At 49.4% G+C, this 14,076-nt stretch overlaps 1 protein-coding gene across 4 annotated transcripts in view; it reads right to left on the bottom strand.

The window, feature by feature from the left end:
- LOC120309387 (dedicator of cytokinesis protein 4-like) overlaps positions 1–3,944 on the bottom strand; it is a 161,761-nt gene extending 157,817 nt beyond the window's left edge. For 3 of the 4 annotated variants that reach the window (XM_039346559.1, XM_039346558.1, XM_039346557.1), the window contains exon 1: positions 3,748–3,943. In XM_039346559.1, coding sequence (XP_039202493.1) covers positions 3,748–3,816 — 69 coding nt within the window. In that variant the 5' untranslated portion in view covers positions 3,817–3,943. Of the gene's footprint in view, positions 1–3,747 lie in introns of all 4 variants that reach the window. The other variant, XM_039346560.1, reaches the window with a different exon arrangement.
- Between the last annotated feature and the right edge of the window lie 10,132 nt (positions 3,945–14,076).

The following is a 14,076-nucleotide window of genomic DNA, read 5'->3' on the forward strand; positions in this document are numbered from 1 at the left end:
TTGGCTGACTTTCTCCTTTCTTATCGCACCACACCGTCCACTTCTACAGGGAGAAGTCCAGCTGAACTTCGTTGGGGGCGCCAACTTACTACTAGACTTGACCGGTTGCATCCGGACAGACTGCCTTCATCTACCTCACATCCTAGGGCACCTAGACAACTACTTGTGGGTGCCCCGGTTTGGGCTCGCAATTACGGGCCTGGTCATACCTGGGTCCCCGCTTCTATTTCCAGGGTCACAGGTCCTCTCTCCTACGAGGTAGCCCTGGACAACGGTCGTGTCCTGCGGCGGCACATCGACCAACTCCGCCCTAGGCGGGACTTTTCAGATGAGACTCCTGGGTCTTTTCCAGGGGGGGAGGGGGACCCTTTGGAGCAAAGGGAAGGGCACGAGCTGCTGCCCATCTCCACTGATGGAGCCACAAACGGCCCATCCCAGGGTTCCGCGAGAGCTCCGAACAAGAATTCTATGAGCCTACCTAACTACCAGGCATCCACGCCTACTCCAGCCAGGGAGTCACCCCGGGGGCATACTCACTTTCCACACACATCACACAGCACTCCAGTCACGGAGGATACCCGGGGGCATCCCAACAAATCATTCCCCGCAAGAGAGCTGGCACACAATCCCCAAGGTTGGCCTGACCTTACCCCAAATCCTACAGGGGGTCAAACATACAGGGAGGTGGTCGAGGAACCAAGTCCCGACTACAACACCTCTAGCCCAAATCAGGGAGTAACTGAGTTTTGGGAAAGTACAGAAACCCACACAAGCCCGGACACAGAACGGGGTTCAGGGAATGGTCAGCCTCCTGACAGGTCTTGGACGGACCTAGGAGGTTCAACAGAGACGCCCAGCAGTGGCTATCACTTCAAGGGGCCCGAGGGTCTACAGCTAGGCAGGTCAACCAGGTCACAAAGTGACAGAAGCCCTGGCCTGACGAGCCCGGTGGGCGAGCAAGCAGGCCAGGCATCGGGGCACAGTCCTTGGAAGGCACCAAGGCAAAATAAGGAGAACAGGCTCACATCTCCCTCCAGTCAGGGAACTCATGCTAGTAACCCAGAGCTGAGAAGGTCACAGAGAGCAAAGAAGTCTCCTAAATACTTAGAGGATTACATAACATTGATGGCTAAACAAAAGCCAGGTAACGATAGGAGCACTGAGAAGCAGAACACTGCATAAAATAAATGATTATATGTTGGTAGTAGTTTTAGCCCGGGGAAAGGGGTGTTATGTCCCGAGCCTTGCAAACGGCTCGGGCGTTTGCAGGCAGTCCCGGGCAGGTGCAAAGCTGCCCGGGACCAGACAGGCTGTCGCCAGCGCCGTGCGCATGCGCGGGTGCTGGCGCGGGAAAAGTATCACATTTACCCGGGAAGCGTCTATATAAGAAGCTGGGAGGTTTTGGGAGCTGCTGAAGCCATCTACTTGTAAGCTGAACGCTGAATAAAGGAAACTGAGAACTTCAACTGCTTCTCGTGTCTACTTCCCGCCAAGGACTCAACACGTACCTTGCTCTTTAAGACACACATGGCTCGTTAAGTGAACATGAGGTATTTCAGGGTGGGGAAGGCAATAGAGGGCCTAGTGATGGAACAGGCCCCCAAGGCCTTCCTGATCCACTATGTTACCTCATGCTTCACCCTCCCTTCCTGCCATGCCAGACTTATCTGGAAAAGATCCATCTCCTCTCTGCCACAGTTCCTGCTGCCACTTGGATTTGAGGCCGGGGGATGTTCTAAGGCCTTCCAGCAGCCCTATCCAGGCACTGGACACCTTTTCCAGGCCACTGCTGCCTGGATCAGATGCCAGGGGATGCTTCTGCGGCCCTCAGGTGGCCCAATCCTGGCACCAGAGCCCATTTCCAGGCTGCTACCCCCTGGAAATGGGCCACCAGAGGGCCGTGGAAGCATCCCCCGGCCTCAGATACGGGTGGCAGCGGCCTGGAGGTTTCCGGCACCCAGATTGGGCTGCCAGAAGACCATGGAATTGTCTCCTAGTTTTGGTTCCATTCTCTGTAGCAGTGAACAGAGGCCTAAAGTACCATGAGATCATGTGAGATCAGTAGTGTGAGATCTCGCCCCACTGATCTCATGTGATCTTGTGTTACTTTAGGCTTCCATTCTCTGCAAATGCACCGAAGGCCTGGAGCAGCCAAGAAAGTGAAGAATCTCAATCTTCGCAGGGTGAGTATTGAAGGCCTGGTGCTAGGGAGACCCAGGGTGGGGGTGGGGAGAGAGGGAATAACCAGGATGAATGTTGCAGTGCCACTGCAATCACTCGTAAGGATGGTGCTGCAATATTCATAATTTCAGGACTTGCTGGTAAGCGTTAGCGGACACTTATCACGTAACTTCAAACAAGCGTTAAATGAACGCTCATAACTCGGGGATTACCTCTATTGCAGGGGTGTCAAACTCAATTTCATTGAGGGCCACATCAGTATTGTTGCACTTGGGGGCCAGGTAGGTGTGGCTGGAGTGGGTGTGGTCTACAGGGTGGGCATGGCCAGCTCGATATCACTCGCTTCAGGGGTGCTTGGGCAGGACTGGGGCAGATCTGAGTGTCTCTGGCGGAGGAGGATGGGACTGGGGTGAGCGCTGGGACATGGTCCTTCCCACCCTACCTCCCTTCCTCTGTTCCTTCCTTCCCTCCCCCCTCCATTCCTTCCTCCCTCTGTTCCTTCCTTCCTTCCTTCCTTCCTTCCTTCCTTCCTTCCTTCCTTCCTTCCTTCCTTCCTTCCTTCCTTCCTCTGTTCCTTCTTTCTTCCCTCCTACCCTCCATTCCTTCCTCCCTGTTCCTTCCTTCTTCCCTTTTCCCCCCCTCCCTTCCTTCTTTCCTCCTTCCCACCCACCTTCCCTTCCTTCCTCCCTCCCTTGTTCTTTCCTTCACCTTCTCATCTTTTTCCTTCACTGTGCTCATGAAGGGGTGATGGGAGGGGAAGAGATTGCCAGCACTAATACGCTGCTGCCGGCCATTCCTATACCATGTGGGTTGAAAGGGATGCCTCGTGGCTTCGAGGCTAGAGGTGCTGGTGGAGGGGCGGTGCTGATCTACAACCTGGTTGTGTCCATCAAAGCCAGAACGCGCTCAGCCTAAGATCCACTTGAACCAGCAAGGAGCTGCCTCGCCACCTCTGCCCCACCCCCCGGGTGTGTGCACAGGAGACGGCCAGCGCTGGCATCCTGGGTGAAGTCAGCCTGCGGGACAAAACAGCCAGCAGGGATGCCAGACTCTGCTTGCGTGCACACCCAGGGGACCGGGCAGGGCTGTCCTGTGGATTTAACACTGAGCGTGTTCTGACTTTGATGGAGGCAACCAGGTTGTAGATCAACGCCCAGTCGGCCTGGGCTGGGCCAAGGTGCAGCGGGCTGGTCCTTCACTCTTTCCAGAGCAGATACCCGGGCCGGATGGAACCACATAGCGGGCCGCATCTGGCCCGCGGACCTTGTGTTTGACATGTCTGCTCTATTGGATCAGATATGAATCATCCTTGTTTTAAAAACAATATTACAATCTGAACTATTTGAACCTATCTGAAAGATATATATATTAAATGAAATATGTGTATGGGTTACAGGTTGAAATTTTCCCTAAACAGCCAACTTCAGATTTTATACTGTATGTGCAATTTAATTTGCATATCAAATATGATGTACCTCAAAGAATAGATGGCAAGCAATATTAATAATTAATTGTTCAAAAGAAGGCAGTCGCAAATAAGAAAAATAGCAACCAAAACTCTCTTACTTTTCCTCTGTCAAAATTCTGGATGATCATGAGATGAAGAAATTCTTTGCGCTGCCATTCTGTCTGCATGGGATAGTTCAGGAATTCCCTCAATGGTCTGTCGGACCATTCCAACAGTTCATCATACAATAAGAGTGTATAAGCAGCCTCTGTCAAGTTTCACAAATAAACATGAAACAATTTTAATATATACACAGTAACAGAAAAATATATATTCCAGAAACAATTGCTATATTACTAAATAATTTGCTCCTTGATGTTAAGACTGCAACTGCATTTAGATGTCAGGATAAAATAATGAGAATGAAACAAGCTTTGCCTATTCATGTTTCTCTCCTTTTCTGCAGGAGACCAGATGCTTTTGCTTCTGATTTTATTTAACTGTTATTTAGTAATACAAACACTAAACTAGTATTAATCTTGACAATGGATTATAGAACCAGAACAGTTTCATGAACTTGGTGTTTTAAGACACCTTGTTTCAGATAAATTATAGTTAAGCTTAGCCATATTTTGCAGAGCTTGAGTAACAATCAAAAGTAGAATTTCTGAACTACAACTCAAAATAGGAATAGCAGGAAGAGATAGAAAATGGGTGAGGAAGATGGATGGTTAAAAAGTTTAATAAATAAATATGAATAAATAAATTAAATAAATATATTAAATATAATATGCTAAATGCAGGTGGAGGTTAGTATAATGGAATATGTTGAGTCCGTGGCGGGAAAACAGACACGAGAAGCAGCTGGAGTTCTCAGTTTCTTTTATTCAGCGTTCAGCTTACAGGAAGATGGCTTCAGCCTCGCCCAAATGCCTCGCAGCCTCTTATATAGGCAACTCCCGGGTAAATGGGTTACTTTTCCCGCGCCAGCACCCGCGCATGCGCACGGCGCTGGCGACAGCCTGTCTGGTCCCGGGCAGCTTTGCACCTGCCCGGGACTGCCTGCAAACGCCCGAGCCGTTTGCAAAGGCTCGGGACATAACACCCCTTTCCCCCGGGCTAAAACTACTACCAACATACAACATTTATTTTATATGACATTTTGCTCCCCAGTGCTCCCACTGATTACTGGCTTTTGCCTTGCCAGCAATGTTATGTAATCTTCTAGATACTTAGGAGATTTCTTTGCTCTCTGTGACCTTCTTAGCTCTGGGTTACTGGCATAAGTCCCCTGACTGGAGGGAGGCGTGAGCCTGTTCTCTCTATTGTGCCCTGGTGTCTTCCAAGGACTGTGCCCCGATGCCTGGCCTGCTTGCTTGCCCACCGGGCTCGTCAGGCCAGGGCTTCTGTTGCTTTGTGACCTGGTTGTCCTACCTAGCTGTAGACCCTCAGGCCCCTTGAAGTGATAGCCACTGCTGGGCGTCTCTGTAGAACCTCCTAGGTCAGTCCAAGACCCGTCAGGAGGCTGTCCATTCCCTGAACCCCATTCTGTGCTCGGGCTCGTGTGGGTTTCTGTACTTTCCCAAAACTCAGGTGTTCCCTGATTTGTGCTAGGGGTGTTGTAGTCGGGACTTGGTTCCTCGACTAGCTCTGTGTATGTTTGACCCCCTGTAGGATTTGGGGTAAGGTCAGGCCAACCTTGGGAATTGTGTGCCAGCTCTCTTGCGGGGAATGATTTGTTGGGATGCCCCCGGGTATCCTCCGTTGCTGGAGTGCTGTGTGATGTGTGTGGAAAGTGAGTATGCCCCCGGGGTGACTCCCTGGCTGGAGTAGGCGTGAGTGCCTGTTGTGTGGGTAAGCTCCATGACTTTCTTTTCGGAGCAATTGCAGAACCCTGAGATGGGCCGTTTGTGGCTCCCTCAGTGGAGGTGGGCAGTAGCTCTTGCCCTTCCCTTTGCTCCAAAGGGTCCCCCTCCCCCCCTGGAAAAGACCCAGGAGTCTCATCAGAAAAGTCTCGCCTAGAGCGAAGTTGGTCGATGTGCCGCCGCAGGACACGACCGTTGTCCAGGGCAACCTCGTAGGAGAGAGGACCTGTGATCCTGGACACAGAAGCGGGGACCCATGTATGACCAGGCCCGTAATTGCGAGCCCAAACCGGGGCACCCACAAGTAGTTGTCTAGGTGCCCTAGGATGTGAGGTAGATGAAGGCAGTCTGTCCGGATGCAACCGGTCAAGTCTAGTAGTAAGTTGGCGCCCCCAACGAAGTTCAGTTGGACTTCTCCCTGTAGAAGTGGACGGTGTGGTGCGATAAGAAAGGAGAAAGTCAGCCAACCTGTGATGCCAGTCCCCGTAGGTGAGTCTCTTCAAGGCGTCCTTTGCAATGCGCACCATGCGTTCAGCCATACCGTTGGTGGACGGGTGAAAAGGCGCAGACGTGGCATGACGAATCAGGTTTGCCTGTAAGAAAGCTTGGAATTCGGAGGAGGTGAATTGAGGGCCGTTGTCGGACACAATGACATCTGGCAGCCCGTGTGCAGCAAAAATCCCCCTCAGTACCTGAATAGTCTTTGCAGTGGTGTGGATGAGACAGGCACAACCTCAAGCCATTTTGAATGGCTGTCAACAAGGACCAAGAAGAACTGGCCCTGAAAGGGCCCAGCGTAGTCAATGTGCCCTGGACCATGGGGACTGTGTTTCCTCCCATCTATGCACAGGAGCTTGGGGCATCTCTGGGCGAGATCGTTGGCACAGGTGGCATGCGTGTACCTTAGCCTCAATATCTTTATCTAAACCAGGCCACCACAAGTGGCTGCGCGCAAGAGCCTTCATACGAACAATGCCAGGATGACCCTCGTGGAGGGATTCTAAGACCCTAGTCCTCATTGAGGTGGGAATGACAACTCTGTTTCCCCAAAGCAGACAACCCTGAGAAAGGGACAGTTCGTTTCTTTTGGACCAGAAACTCTGAAACTCAGGACTAGGGCAGTGCTCAGGCCACCCGGACAGGACCCAGGAGCGGACACGTGAAAGTGTGTGATCTGTACCTGTTTCAGCGGTAACATCCCTGGCACTAAGAGGGAGCTCGGGCAAGGCTTGGATTGATAGAATGTTGACAGCTGGCGCGGGGTCAGCTTCTACTACTGGCAGAGGCAACCTACTGAGGCCATCAGCATGGCCCATTTCTTTCCCAGGCTTGTGGAGTAATGAAAAATCATATGCAGACAAAAAAATAGACCACCTAAGCATTCTAGGGGAAATGATGTGGGGAGTCTGCTTACGTGTGGTAAACAGTCCCAGCAGAGGCTTATGGTCAGTGAAGACCGTGAAATGCCTGCCATATAGAAAATCGTGGAATTTTTTAATTCCAGCAACAACAGCCAGAGCCTCCCTGTCTATCTGAGCGTAGTTGCGCTCGGCAGAAGACAGTGTTCTGGAGTAGTATGCAATAGGAACCTGAGTTCCATCAGACCTGAGGTGACTCAGGACAGCTCCAACCCCGTAGGGGGACGCATCACAAGCGATGCACACAGGAAGGGACTCGTTGAAATGTGCAAGAACACTGTTAGAAGTGAGCAAGGCCTTGACTTCTTTAAAGCAAGCCTCATGTGCTTGTGACCACAGCCACACAGCATGTTTGTCTAGTAGCCTGTGAAGAGGCTCAGCTACACTAGCTTTATGTGGAAGAAAAGAATTGTAGAAATTCAGGAGGCCTAAGAAGGCCTGAAGTTCGGCCTTGGACTTTGGCCTGGGTGCTTCTAAAATAGCAGTTAGTTTGGATTCAGCAGGATGAATCCCAGCAGCATCAATTTTGAATCCCAAAAATTCAGTAGAAGGCACCCCAATCTTGCATTTGTCTTTTCTGAGCTTGAGGCCTGATTTCCTGAATCTTAACAGGACAGCCCTAAGCCTTTCAGCTAGAATGTGTGTGGAGTCTCCTGCAATCAAGACATCGTCAAAATAGGGGCAGACCCCTGGTATACCTCGTAGTGTGTTTTCCATTACGCTTTGGAAAATCCCAGGAGCGACATTCACTCCAAACTGTAGCCTTTTTACCTTAAAGGCTCCCCTGTGGGTCACAATGGTCTGAGCTATGGCAGCATCATCATCAACAGGCAGCTGTTGATATGCTTGAGCTAGGTCAAGCTTTGCAAAAACACGCCCCCCCTTGAGAGAGGCCAGGATGTGACTGACCACAGGAACAGGATAGGCATGTTGCTGCAATGCCTTATTGAGTGTGCATTTGTAATCAGCACAAATGCGAATGTCCCCATTTGCCTTTAGAGGCGTGACAATGGGGGTCTCCCACGGGCTGGAATCAACAGGTTCTAGGATTCCCTGTTGGATTAGTTTGTCTAATTCAGTGTCAATCTTACTTTTTAAAGCAAAAGGGACCCTTCTTGCTTTAATCCTAATGGGAGTGACAGTGGGGTCTAGCTTTAAGGACACAGGTGGTCCTTTGAATGTGCCCAGCTGGGGGCTGAAAACATCTGCAAATTCTTTGCAGACTTCCTGTAGGTCGAGTGTTTGTAAGCTGTTGAGTCCTGTGACGTGTATCCCCAGGGCCTCAAACCAATCGAGTCCTATGAGACTCGTTCGTTCACCCCCTACTACTAATAAGTCTAGTGGACCTTCAAAACTCTTGTATTGCACGTTAAGGGTGGCCTCCCCCTTAACACACACTCTTGAGTTCTGAAAATCTGTTAATACAATATCAGAAGGCCTTAACTTGGCCTTAGTCCCACTACTGGAACAAATCTTCCTAAATGTATGCAATGAAATAATGGAAAGGGCAGACCCTGTGTCTAGTTCCATAGATAATGGAACCCCTTGTAGCTTCACGTTGAGTGACAGCTTTTTCTTCATGGGCTTGTGTGTGCCTGTTCTACAGATGCTTCTTCGCGAAGCGCAAAAACCTACCCTATTCTGGCTGGGGAATCTGGTACCCTTCAGGCGTTCTTCTTGGGGTTGTGCCTTTCGTCGGCCCAGACACACAGCTGCAATGTGCCCTTGTTTGCCGCATGCCCGGCAGGTAGCGGAGCGGAACTTGCAGTCGGTTCTCCTGTGGCGACCTCCACAGCCGATGCACTTGAGCAGAGCCGAAGAGCTTCCCTTCTGGTTCTCTTCCTTCACGGGGTGTAGACGGTCGACTTCTTCGTCCGGATCCTCCTCGGAGTTTCGTCGGACGTCTTCCTGGTGCACGGACGCACCCTCTGCACTGCTTCTGATCGGCCGCATGTTCTTGACGGCGCCGCCTGCTGCTTCTTCTGCGGTGACTTCCCTTAAGGCGTCTTGGAAGGATAATTCTTCCTTAGCGAAAAGTCTCTGTTGTAGCTCTCGATGCCTTAACCCGCACACGAATCGGTCCCTCAGTTGTTCCTTGAGGTCCTTGAACTCGCAGGGCTTGGCGGCCTTCCGTAACGCGGCGATGTATTCCTTGGCTGACTCACCGTACCGTTGATCCCTCTGTTCGAAGGTGTGGCGCCATGAGATAACGGACACCTTGGGGTGGAAGTGCTCCTTCAGCAGCTTCTTCAGGTCTGCGTAGCTTACAGACTCTACCTGAACAGGTGCTGCAAGGTTTTCTGCGATTTCGAAGGCGTCTTGGCCGCAAACGCAAAGCAGGGTGGCAGCCTTCAAGCTATCTTCCCTCACTTGGTTTGCCTTGAAGTAGTTCTCCATTCTGGATACGTAGGACTCCCACCGCTCTGGATGTGAGACGTCGAATTCTGAAAGCCTTCCGATTTTCGCCATCTTCGGATCTTCAGGAGACGGGTCTATCAGCCAGCCTACCCCCGAATGCGCACCGGAATGGCGGGCAGCTGCCGAGTCGACGCCGTTCCTCTTCCGCCGCTCAGGACTCCTTGGGTAAGCTTACACTTCTTCCTTTCCAGGTAGTGCAAGGCATCCCATCCTCGTCGCCAGTGTTGAGTCCGTGGGGGAAAACAGACACGAGAAGCAGCTGGAGTTCTCAGTTTCTTTTATTCAGCGTTCAGCTTACAGGAAGATGGCTTCAGCCTCGCCCAAACGCCTCGCAGCCTCTTATATAGGCAACTCCCGGGTAAATGGGTTACTTTTCCCGCGCCAGCACCCGCGCATGCGCACGGCGCTGGCGACAGCCTGTCTGGTCCTGGGCAGCTTTGCACCTGCCCGGGACTGCCTGCAAACGCCCGAGCCGTTTGCAAAGGCTCGGGACATAACAAAAGGCAAGATTAATGCTGAGCTGGACAAATTGCTCCAGCAGGGCATTTTAGAACCTGTGGATTCAAGTCCATGGGAAACCCCATAGTAACGCCTCTAAAGGCTAATGGGGACATATGTATATGTGCAGACTACAAGTGCACACTGAATAAGGCGCTGCAACAGCACGTTTATCCAGTGCCTGTGGTAAGTCACATTCTGGCCTATCTCAAGGGGGGTGGTGGTGCATTTTTGCAAAGCTTGACCTTGCACAGGCCTATCAACAGCTACCTGCTGATGAGGCATCTGCAGAGGCCCAGACTATTGTAACTCACAGGGGGGCCTTCAGGGTCAAGAGACTGCAATTTGGAGTAAATGTAGCCCATGGCATATTCCAAAGTGTCATGGAGAGCACACTTCGAGGTATTCCTGGGGTCTGTCCCTACTTCAATGACGTCCTCATCGCTGGGGAGTCATCTCAAAAGTTAGCAGAAAGATTAAGGGCTGTCTTGCTTCATTTTTGAAAAGCAGGCCTTAAACTAAAGAAGGATAAATGTAAGATAGAAGTCACTTCTACTGACTTCTTAGGATTCAGGATTGATGCTCAAGGCATTCACCCTGCTGAATCTAAATTGCAAGCTATCCAGCAGGCCCCAAGGCCTAAATCTAAGAGTGAGCTGCAAGCCTTCTTGGGGCTATTAAATTTTTATCATGCATTTCTCCCACATAAAGCTGCAGTGGCAGAGCCATTACACAAGCTCTTAGACAAGCAGGCTCCTTGGCAGTGGACTAAAGTCCATGACAAGAGTTTCAGTGAGGTTAAGGCCTTGCTCACTTCTAATGCTGTTTTAGTGCATTTCAATGAACAACTGCCTGTTTGCATCACATGCGATGCATCTCCATATGGGGTGGGAGCTTTACTCAGCCATCTGAAGGCTGATGAGACACAGGTCCCTGTGGCCTATTATTCAAGGACTCTGTCTTCTGCAGGGCGAAATTACGCTCAAATTGACAGAGAAGCCTTGGCCATAGTGGCTGGCATTAAGAAATTTCATGATTTCTTATATGGCCGCCATTTCATGGTCTGTACTGACCATAAGCCTCTGCTGGGTTTGTTTACCACTAACAAGCAGACCCCATATATCATTTCTCCTCGTATGCCGAGATGGTCTATTTTCCTGTCAGCATATGACTATACATTAGCAGATTACCTGAGCAGATTACCCCTGAATCAATTGGGTCACAGCTGTGGTCTGCAAGGTCTCTGGGCCATTGTCATACGAAGTTGCCTTGGGAGATGGCCGCGTTCTTTGCAGACACATAGACCAACTGAATTGGAGACGACTCTCACCCTTCCGCTCCTGGCTCTGCTCTGGGGGGGGGAGGACCATAACATGCATTCTGAAGCTCAGTTCCATAGGCCTAACAGGCCATCACTAGCTGCTACTGAGGCTAATTGGGATTCATCCCAAGGTTCCGCAAGTGCTCCTAACAGGAATTCACCGGATGGGGGTCATCCCACACATCCATAATTACTCCAGACAGGGAGTCACACCAGGGTATCCACAGTATTCATATATGTCAGATAGTGCTCCAGACAGGGAGACTCACTGGGGGTATCCACACAAATCACAAGCAGCAAGAGAAAAAGAATTCCAGCAGGGTTGCTTGCCAAATTCCTCAATTGCTCCCAAAAGGAGGTCACCAGCAAAGGGGGTTGCCATGGAGGTGACTCCTGACTCTGGCACCTTGGGCACATGTTTGGGGGCCACAGAGTACTGGGGCACTTTCGCTACCCAGCACTTTTCATCTGCTGGCCTTGGGTTTGAGGGACAGTGTTCCCAAGAAGGGTCCATTGTGGACCCGGGGACTTCCACCCCTCCAAGATATGCTGGCTTGGACTTAGAAGGTCCAGCCAGCCAGCAGATGGGTGGGTCAACTGGGTATTTGGGGCAGCAAAGTCCTGGCCTGCCTAGCCTGGTAGGCGAGCAGGTAGGCCAGGCACCCTCATCGAGGTCACCTGGGGATTTAAGGCAGCAACACCCTGGCCTGCCTCGCCTGGTAGGCGAGCAGGTGGGCCAGGCAATCTCTCCTGGCCTTAGAAGGTTGCAGCAGGCCAAGTGCCCACCCAAACATCTTAGAGAATTTGTGAAGTTGCTGTCAAGTCACAAGGGTTCTTTTCATGAGGCCCCTGAATAACGGGTAGATTATTTTGTATTATTTTTTGATTTTGGATACATTTATTGCATGAACAAAGTTGAAGGGGCTTTGCCTGAGGGCAGTCTCGAGTATTCCACATTCCTTGCATTTGATTAATGAAACTATATAACACTCTTCCAATGTATGATGTACATGTGTGTGTGCAGGTATGTTTCATCTAGGGGGGAGGGGTGTTGTGTCCTGAGCCTGCAAAAGCAGGCTCGGGATGTTGCATTGGTCCTGGGCATTCCAAAAGCTGCCCAGGACCAGACTGAGTGGCGCTGGCCTTGTGCGCATGCGCAAGACGCGAAAACATTCTGTTACTTTGTTTGCCATTGTCTGGGTCTCTGGACACATAAAGAGGCCTGCATGCCTTTTGCCATTCGTTCGGGTGTTGTTGGAAGAAAAATAAAGAGCTGTTTAACTTTGCCATGTGTATTCATCATTCGCACGCAAACGAAGTACTTAACATTATTATTTGTTTTTTAAAAAATGGATCACCATGTTTCCACGTGGGTTCTTAAGCTGTGTTGGTGTAAAATGGAAAACTAATAAAAATTGTTTTGGAAAGAATGGGTCCTACAAACAAAGCTGGTAAAACAACAATATTAGAGCTTTTTCCACTTGTCAGGAAAGGGCAAAACAATCGCCAGGATCCTTGTATGGGCTTTCACCATCTGTTGCCAATAATCAGCCAGATACCTGCAGCAAACGGATCCTAAAATTAGCAAGCATAATTGGAACACAGAGAGGCTACCATGGGAAAACTCACCTGGATTTATGGCAAACAATATCTCTTCATGGTGCAAATTGTGAATATTTGATCAGCTTTCAGATATAAAACATGAACTGGAGGCTTTGAAAAGAGATATAGTCAGTGGTTCATACCACTTTGACAGAACCAGTAGCTAATTTTTTTTTTGTTGCCTAGGCCCAGAATGGGCTTCTGGAAGCGACAGCCACACAGAGAACCGGTTGTTCACATATTTGAATCCCACCACTGGATATAGTGTATTTTTGTTCAAAAAAGCAAGAACTTAGATCTTTTACTACTACAAAATCTCTTGTAACAGACATGATCAAACCTCACACTCTGGGCAAGTATGTTGATAAGGAGCAAAGAGTCAAGGAAATAGCTAAAGAATTTGTTAAAAAGCTGCAGTTCTCAAAGAATAATTCTCCATTTCCTGATAAGGCAAAGAGAGGGGATTTTATAAACATCAAAGGTTTCTTGGACAATTTTTGAAAGTAATTAGAAAAGTGAGGTTTGTAAACTTATTGTCTTTTAAAAGGATTTGCTGCCATTGTGATCAAGATTGCTGACCACGTGGCCTTCAAAATCACTATCATGCAGTCTCATAATGAATCTCCTGGAGGACATTCTGAAGTCTCCTGCAGTCTCCTGGAGGACATGTGGGGAACTTTCTATCTTCTCCTTATCTGAAAAGGTTCCAAGGTACCAGTCTAGCTACAGGTTCCTTGGTCTTTGCTGCAGTTTGCTGTATCTCCCCCCAAAGTCCCATGCAATATGATGTTTCTAAGAAATTTTAATACTGTGTTTTTACAATTTGATGTCTTCCAGGTTCTTTGGACTACAATTCCTACACATCACTAGCTGCAAAGACAATTAAGGTGGCCCACAGTATGTCAGTAGAAGTGATTATGGCTAACACAATGGATTTAGTTTTATTCAGCAAAGTCCTGAGCTTTGTATTTTACAGACTGTCAGTGCCTACTCACCCAATGTTGAAGAATACTTGTCTTATAAAGCTAAAAGCCAAGTTTCCATATCAGATTTAAGATGTGTGAGAGAAAGTATGTATTAAATTATGTATTAAATATTTAATTATTAGGCGCAAGAAATCAGGAATTAGGGTTTTCAAATGAGTACAAGTTTATTTCATGCTACCTCTAAACAAGAATCTGAACTACTAACAGTGAAAGCAAATTGATGGTAGATAAGAGTCAACAGAATTTAGGGGGGCTGGACTTAGATCTCTTGTGGGAGCAAAATGACTCCAAACTGATGACATGCTTGACCCCTCCCTCGGGCTGAACCTGATCATCTCCT

This window comes from Crotalus tigris, unplaced genomic scaffold, assembly GCF_016545835.1.
Source record: "Crotalus tigris isolate CLP2741 ecotype Arizona unplaced genomic scaffold, ASM1654583v1 scf7180000018006.973166, whole genome shotgun sequence".
Classification (NCBI taxonomy): domain Eukaryota; kingdom Metazoa; phylum Chordata; class Lepidosauria; order Squamata; family Viperidae; genus Crotalus; species Crotalus tigris.